This window comes from Lampetra fluviatilis, chromosome 59 (genome assembly GCF_964198595.1).
Source record: "Lampetra fluviatilis chromosome 59, kcLamFluv1.1, whole genome shotgun sequence".
Classification (NCBI taxonomy): Eukaryota; Metazoa; Chordata; class Hyperoartia; order Petromyzontiformes; family Petromyzontidae; genus Lampetra; species Lampetra fluviatilis.
The window spans coordinates 8,682,601-8,691,419 of NC_136333.1; the positions used below are offsets into that span (position 1 = coordinate 8,682,601).

The following is an 8,819-nucleotide window of genomic DNA, read 5'->3' on the forward strand; positions in this document are numbered from 1 at the left end:
CTTAAGGGGGACCCCGTGACGAAAGTAGGGTCACTTTGGGAGCCCGGGATAGAGAGCGGTTGAAGAGCCAGCCAGGGGTAGAGCTCAAGGAGTCTGGAGACAAGCCGGCCGTAGTGATAGAAGAAGGTGCTGCTCTCCCTGGTCGGTGTTGGCTGAACCCCCGATCCGACTCGAGGGAGAGAGCCCTGGAGCTAGCCGAGCCAGGAACAGAGTGAAGGTTCGTGTGAAGGACCCCTACCCCTGGGGAAATTACCCGAAACGCTTAATAAATAACTGGCGCAAGCCCTTAACTGAAGACCTGTCTCCGCGTCGTCATTTGCACCTCAACATTTGTATGCGAGTCCATGTGTTGTAAGTCGATGTGTGTGTGTTCGAGTCGCTGTAGGTGTGTACGTCGATTTGTGTGTAACTACATGTGTGTGTATCTAAAGCGAATGTCTGTGTGTCGATGTGTTTGTGTGTGTGGGTCGATGTTTGTGGGTCTAAGTCCATGTGTCTTTTTCGCCCGGGCAACGCCGGGTACTTCCCGCGAGTACTCTTATATAAGCACACTTCATCTATCTGTGATGAACGCTGCACTTTCCATCGTTTTTATGCAGGGGGCGCTGCAAACCTACACGCACCCTGTATGAACGACGGAGGTACAGGGACAGACGTTCGATCGCGTTGGAATCGAACTGTAGACGGCGGTCTTCTCGCACGGCCAGCTCTGTGTCGCCTCATCTCCACCCCGCGATCCCAACCAGGTGAAAGTCCGCATCGAACCGAACCCCGGTAAGGCCATCTAGTTAACTGGAGAAAAATCAAATGAAATGTCGTTTTCAACGAAGTCTTCCAGATGTAAAATGATATAAGCTTTTATTGAAGAAACACAATTCAAAACAATACAATTCAAAGTTGTTTCATTTTAAAACTTCAAAACGCAGCATCGGGTGCTTGCGTGGATGGATCGTTCGTATGCAATTTTTTCGTGACTTTCCTGGCCCAAGGCCGTAAATCGTTGCGAGGGGCATCACAGGCAGTCAGGCTTGCTTCACCCCATGGTTGTGAACATCCAGACGTTAATCGGCAAGAACCATTTCTTGTCCAAGTTCGCCAACATATAAGACATCAAGCAAAATTATGAGTGTCGTGGAGAATGTATCTACTAGATGTGCTCTGCCTTGTAACCGAATACATATCTGTACCAAAAATGCATTTCAAATGTGCTCTTAGAATTACCTCCTTGCTATGAAGCAGATCAGCAGACACGACATCTTTCATTTATCGATCTCTCCACGAAACAAATGAATGTTTTACACAAACTATAACTAGCACAGCCGTCTGGGAGTGCGTCAATGATTCAGTGCAAGCCACCTGTGGACCCTTATTGGTGCACAGCGTCTCAACAGCAGCCGGGCTTGTTTCAACCGATAGTTACGGACATCCAGACGTTAATCAGCAAGGAACATTTCTAGTCCAAGTTAGACAAAATCTACGTCAACACGTAATGCAAAATTATAATTCGTGTTGTAGAGAATGTACCTCCTCTACGTTTAACTTTTAAGTGGTTTGCCTTGTAACTGATGAATGATCCGAGTGTGCTCCCTATTTCAAAGACAATGAGTTGTTCCAGAGGGAGATGCTTCCTGAAAACACAAAAATACCCTTAGACCTGTATCACAAGAACAATGAATCTCACCTGAGTGATCTGTACAGGTTACTCCAAAAACACACACTTTGTCCTAACATCACTTAATCAATGTTTGACCCTTATAGACAAAATGTTACACGTACGCACACCATCAGACAAGTATTCATTCTAAATTATTGACAATCATTTTTATGAAGTTAAATTACTGCACTGAAATATGCTGCATCAGGTTACATCGTATTACCAAGATAAACAAAAAACACTGTCTGCTTAATAGTGTATGTACAACATACTATTGTGTCATTCAAAACGAGTAGGCCATTGCATGCTGGCGTGTGGGTCAACATTTATAAATTCTAAACATTACCTACAAACTCTACAACTGAGATGCCACATCAACCATCGCCCCCTACTGACAGGCTCTTGTCCACATGCAGGCCGGTGCAGTGCCACCACCTTGTGCCACACAGGGGCAGCTGCTACTTGGGATGCTCTTCGAGTGTTTGAGACGAGATACGATACAAAACTCCGAGTTGCTGAGGTGATTAAGCAAGCACAATATAAATGCAATTGATAACATAGTGAAAGCTTGGGAGCTTATTGGCTCCCGCTCCTGGTTAGAGATCTACCCAACACACAGGTCCACAAAGACTGGCCACTCTTACCCTGCAGGTTGAACCTAGCAATTGAGTGTTCAACTTCAAATTCTTGTCATTAAAGGCCTGTGACAAAGGTGCGCCTATTGGAGCGACATCGTCTCAAGCTTACGCATCTACCGGGTCTCCATTTGACTTTGTATTGTCTCGGAGGAAGTCCACCCACACCTCCACTTCCACAAACTGCTGGGAGTTGCCTCGCTCTGCCTCACAGTCAGAATTCTCCTCCTGCTTCACGTTGCCTCCATCGATGTGAAGGTCCGATTTTGGAGTTGAATCTTCATCTTCACATTTTACCTTCACTTCTTCACTCTTCACCATCACTTCTTCACATTTCACCTTCACCTCTTCATATTTCACCTCGTTACCGTTAAAAGTGTCCATGCTGGGATTTTCTTCCAGTTCTTGTTTCATGAGGGATGGGCTCATTGCAACACTTTGACTTTCACAAGCTGATTTCAGACTCCACTCCTTGTGGATCTTCTGATGCATGTGTGTTCTCTGGTGTTCTACAAGAGTAGATGAATGTGCAAACGCCTTCCCACACACACTGCACTTGAAGGGTTTCTCTCCCGTGTGTGTTCTCTGGTGTACTACAAGAGCAGTTGAATGTGCAAACGCCTTCCCACACACAGTGCACTTGAAGGGTTTCTCTCCCGTGTGTATTCTCTGGTGTGCTACAAGAGTAGATGAATCTGAAAACGCCTTCCCACACACACTGCACTTGAAGGGTTTCTCTCCCGTGTGTGTTCTCTGGTGTTTTACAAGAGTAGATGAATCTGAAAACGCCTTCCCACACACTGCACTTGAAGGGTTTCTCTCCCGTGTGTGTTCTCTGGTGTACATGAAGAGTAGATGACCCTGCAAATGCCTTCCCACACACACTGCACCTGAAGGGTTTCTCTCCCGTGTGTGTTCTCTGGTGTTTTTTAAGAGCAGATGAACGTGCAAACGCCTTCCCACACACACTGCACTTGAAGGGTTTCTCTCCCGTGTGTGTTTGCTGGTGTTTTTTATGAGTAGATGAACGTGCAAACGCCTTCCCACACACACTGCACTTGAAGGGTTTCTCTCCCGTGTGTGTTCTCTGGTGTGCTACAAGAGTAGATGACTGTGCAAACGTTTTCCCACACACACTGCACTTGAAGGGTTTCTCTCCCGTGTGTGTTCTCTGGTGTATATGAAGAGTAGATGACCCTGCAAACGCCTTCCCACACACACTGCACTTGACGGGTTTCTCTGCTGTGTGAGTTCTCTGGTGCTGTGTCAAATGTTCAATATGATCCGTGCTGTATGCACACCAGCCGCATTGTTGCCTTGTCGTACCGAGCTGCGCCGACTGCCTCTGCACCATCAGACAAATTCTGCAGAGGAAGCGACAGCTGCAGACAGAAAAATATAATATCCACACCATCTACACGTCAGTATCAATGCACAGAGGAATGCCTATATATAAAGTCACACGTGACTTACACGTCTATACTTATTCATATATTCATGATATAGTGAAAAAGTGTCCCAAATTCATCACAAGGGCTGTTATGGCACACAATGAGAGGGCAAATGGTCATAAAATGCCTGGAAACCCTTGTATCTTCAAAATAAACGTTAACCCAAAACTCTGAGCACACAATTTCGGCTGTCTGGCTTCAAAATAAATGTTTATGAAAGCTACATTTAGCTGACAAAGCAAAGGGTGTTGAAAATAATACTATTTGTATTATGCACAAATGCATAAATGAATGTTCTATCACAACTTAGAGGTGTGAAGCCAGGCTCAGATGTCCTTGATTGCTGGGATGAACAGTTCCGACTTCAGCTGCTGCACATGTGCTGTGATCACTTCCTGACTCCATTCTTACAAAGAGTTCCAGAGGAAAACTAAAATAAACTACTGTTTTGATATAACCTCTGTGCTCAATAGAGTTAATAGACTTTACTGCAAATACAAACTTGACACTGTCACACACTCAGAGGTGGAGCCAGGGTTTTCAGGTAGGGGGGGGAAACCCCTCCAGCAATGAAAAATTACAGGAGTTGTTATTAAGTAAGGAGTTGTTAGTGAGAAAGGAGTTGTTAGTAAGAAAGGACTTGTCCCTTGCTTTTCATTCGACGCGTGTGATCGTCATCGCGCTCGCTGAACGTGTTGATGCCTTCAGGAAAGAAAAATAGACTTTTGTATTTTGGGGGGGGGGGGGGGGAATGACCATGACGTATGTGGCATCAACCCGCATCACACCTGAGCTAAGCGCTCTGCAATGCTAACCCCCCTACCACATGGCTCTTCGCGCGCCGTACTTCTACAGCTGTTCACAGCGTGCCGGGAGATTTTAGGTGGCGCTTCGCTCCTGGCCGATTAAATCATTGTCTTCTCGGAGTTTCAATACAAATCCGTGTGAAGAACAGGTACAACTGCCATCTTAAATATAAAGCAGAACTTACACCTGTTTGTTTGTGTGAAGCAGCAAAAACTCTCCAACGCTGAGCTCTGGCGTCATAAAATTTTCACAGCTTATGCTGTCTGGAATTTCTAAGCGAACGCCACGTCATTCCCTTCCCGAGTGGCAAAAATCGACCTGACGTAGCAGTGGGTTCAGGTTGAATTTCCTTGAGTAAAAACATCCGATTTAGGTAAATTGAAGTGTTTCGGCTTCTTTCTTGCAAGCATCAATTTTTTCAGGGTTTTTCATTGAATTATGAGGGAATATTAAATTAATCCAAGACAAGAATCCAAGTCCCGGGCAAAGCCGGGTAGTGAAGCTAGTTACTAATAAACCCCAATGATCCTATCGAAATTAGGGATTTCTATCGGATCGTTGGGGGGGCACGTGCCACCCCACCCCCACTGGCTCCACCACTGTCACACACTGGCATGGTTCACAGGTGGTGGTGTGTCCAGACCCACGCCTGGCCACCTTCACCTGCTCAGTATTAATGCTTCCTCACTCCACCAAGTAATTCATTGAGGATCAACCAACACAGCCGAGGCTGCGTGTCTCTCTGTGGTGAGATGTTAACTACCTGTCCTGGCATACAGGAAGTCGTGGGTTCGATCCCGACCCTGACGCCTGCTGTATATTTGTAGTTTACGTGTCTCTCTCTCTCTCCCCGTGGTCGCGTGGATTTCCTTCCCGATCCTCGGGTTACCCCTCCACATGTAGAGAGTGAACACCGCCACGCGTCTAGAGTGAACACCGCCACACGTCTAGAGTGAACACCGCCACGCGTCTAGAGCGAACATCGCCACGTGTCTAGAGTGAACACCACCACGCTGTGGACGAGCCTCACCTTGTTGTTATTGTTGTTGTGGGCAGGTCGCTTCTGAAAACAAGAGCGGTACAGCAGCTCAAGCGGGCGTGGCCTGGTAAAAAATGAAAAAAAACTGTGTGAATATTTAAAACAAAACAAAGTTACAAAGTAGCGAGCCAGGTGAAGGGAAATTAAAACTTAAGCAAGATACTCTTTGGTTCTTTCGGTCAAGTCACGTAGAATAAATAAATACATTATATAATAGCATACGACGTTTCAACTGCAACACATGCAATATACGACGTTTCAACTGCAACACATGCAATCATCATCAGGTACAAATGAAAGAGAAAAAAAACCTATTAAACTTAGAGTCAGCTAACATAACAGTCAACACCCTACCTGGTTGATAATGTTCTTCCAAAGATTGCTCAATTTGAGAGAGAGACACGGAGACACAGACAGACACATAAGCAGAGAGAGATGACACAAAGACACACAGAGAGAGACACACATAGACACACAGAGAGAGATGACACAGAGAGACACACAGAGAGAGACACACATAGGCACACAGAGAAACAACGCCTCTGTGTTGAGGCCTTAAATAGAGAGAGAGGGGGGGGGGTAGAGAAGGGGGTAGAGAAACTAGCACGTCAATGCAAGGCCGTAGCCATGGAGTCAACATTGGGGGGGACCAAATCTTCCACGGGTCTGGGGTCCCCCCCCCCAGAAAAATATCTAAATTAGAAAACTAATTTCCTGCCATTTCCTCCCTAAAATATTTTTAAAAGTTCACTAACACATGGGATGGACTTTGTTTTATTTGATACAATAATGTCTAATAGTGTATTGTAATATATTGCTCTGTTTTTTCTTTTTTACCTTTCTTGTTTCATAGTATGTAATGGCAGAGATTAGGGATTCATAAAGTACAACGCAATCCTATAAACAGGAATCTATGCATTGTTACATGAAGACAAGTCCAGATTTCGTGGCCAAGGTTTAGCAAATTGTTGTCTTTATTAACAGAGCATCGCAATTTTTATTTACAAATATTTTTACAGAAACATATTGGGGGGGCATATTTCATTATGATACTTATTATAAAATATTATAACATTATAATTATAACATATTATACTTATTATAACATTATAAATATTATATATTATAACATAATATTATACTTATTATAACATGTTATAATGACGGCCTTGTGTCAATGAGAGACTTGGAGGTTTGGTGACTGCACAGAGAGAGACACTTCATGTAATGCAACACAGAGAGTCGGTCAACACACCAACTAACGTACTCTTAGGTTTTGTCGGTAAAGTCACCACGTAGGTAAAAAATGAAATTAAAATTAATAAAAGTAAAAATATCAATAAAATAATAAAATTATAATAAATCACGCCTCACTTGATGCAGCAAATTATAGTCTACATTATAGACTGCCAGTACACTCACCCAGCTTAATAACCAGGCTACAGTCTACATTATAGACTGCCAGTAAACTCACCCAGCTTAATAACCAGGCTACAGTCTACATTATAGACTGCCAGTACACTCACCCAGCTTAATAACCAGGCTACAGTCTACATTATAGACTGCCAGTACACTCACCCAGCTTAATAACCAGGCTACAGTCTACATTATAGATTAAATTAATAAAAACGCCTCACTTGATACAGCAAATGTGGCTGTGACGGAGCCACCTGATGACGGAGACTTGTGTTGCCTCCGAAACGTCGTGATGTTTATATTTTATTTCTATTTTTACTTTTATTAATTTGTATTCATTTCTTACCTACATGGTGACTTCACCTAGAACTAACGCATCGCCTGGCTGATCGCGTTCTTCCACAGGTTTCTAAACTATCTTCTTGGTTCTTTCGGTAAAGTCACTTAGAATGGAAATAATAAAAACAAAAGGGAATATTATTTCATTATTTCCATTCTACGTGATATAAAACATAATAAAATTGTATAGTTTTATTTTTTTATTTCTATTCTACGTGACTTCACCGAAAGAACCAAGAAGATGAATCACTGCAGTCACGAAAGCTTTAAATCGAAATTGCTCAACTAAGCGAGAGAATTGAAGCGAACGCGACCAGGCGAGGGCAGGAGGCAAGGCCCCGCGTTGTAAAGTTCCAACTTGGACATTGCTTCCATGCTCGCTGCTACTCAATTGACATCCCTACGAGAGAGAGAGCGAGGCTCTACCTCGGTAAACAACAACAACCACAACAATCACCACAACAACAACAACCACAACCGCGATGAGAATCTCACCTCAGATTTCAGATCCCGCGCGGAGCGTCAACTTTACGTTACCTCGTGACGTCACGAGGTAGCAGCAGGTGACATGACGTCACTTGTGGGGTACAAGACACTCCCTTCCCACAATGAGCGGCTCTGTAACTTACATAAATTATGTTAATGAGCCTGGCCCAATCGTGGAGGGATGGGCCGTTGGTGCCGAACCGGTCACAACGAACTCGTGACGTCTTTCACGAATAAATTATGTTAATGAGCCGCCAGTCAGTGGGTGTGGCTTTGCCCAAATAAGGATAGTGCTTGAACAGATAACGGAAGTGACCCAGGCAGAGGTGACGTCACGCTCCCTTGAGACCGGTTGGGGTGAAATCTTTGGTGACATGACGTCACTTGCAAGGTACACCTCCCCCTGGTGTTTCACGCCGATGAGGTCATGCTGAGTGGTGACGTCACGTAGCGGGATTAGAGTTTAAGTTGATTAAGATTAATTTTCCATTGCTCCCTCCCTTGAACAGAGACCCCTTGGGTGTGTGAGCTCAGCTCAACAATGTGGACATTATTGTGTGTGAACACACACACACATGGACAGTGTGTGTGTGTACACACGTGTACATTGTGTGTGTGTACACTGTGTGTGTACACTGTGTGTGTACATTGTGTGTGTACACTGTGTGTGTACACATTGTGTGTGTACACTGTGTGTGTGTACACTGTGTGTGTGTACACTGTGTGTGTGTACACTGTGTGTGTGTACACTGTGTGATGGCTGGGTGTATGGAATTTATGTGGTTGAGGAATTGGTCTAGAGCAGGCCGGCCATGTGGCCAGATGACAAAAGTGGCATTTACGTACCTCTTCCACAAGGTCGGGCGTAGAGTGGCAGTCTGGATGGCGTCAGTCTCAAATTTCTCCATGAAGACGTTGGCTACAACCGGAGATAGGGGGGAGCCCATTGGGGTGCCCTCAGTTTTCTTGTAGAAAGTTCCATTCCAGGTGAA

At 44.5% G+C, this 8,819-nt stretch overlaps 1 protein-coding gene across 1 annotated transcript; it reads right to left on the reverse strand.

The window, feature by feature from the left end:
- Window positions 1-861: 861 nt before the first annotated feature.
- On the reverse strand, window positions 862-7,927 carry LOC144950882 (uncharacterized). The gene is given in 4 exon segments (XM_078881053.1): window positions 862-3,088; window positions 3,090-3,671; window positions 5,578-5,650; window positions 7,837-7,927. Coding segments are annotated over 2 exon segments (1,245 nt in total). The 5' UTR covers window positions 3,644-3,671; window positions 5,578-5,650; window positions 7,837-7,927; the 3' UTR covers window positions 862-2,397.
- Window positions 7,928-8,819: the final 892 nt, after the last annotated feature.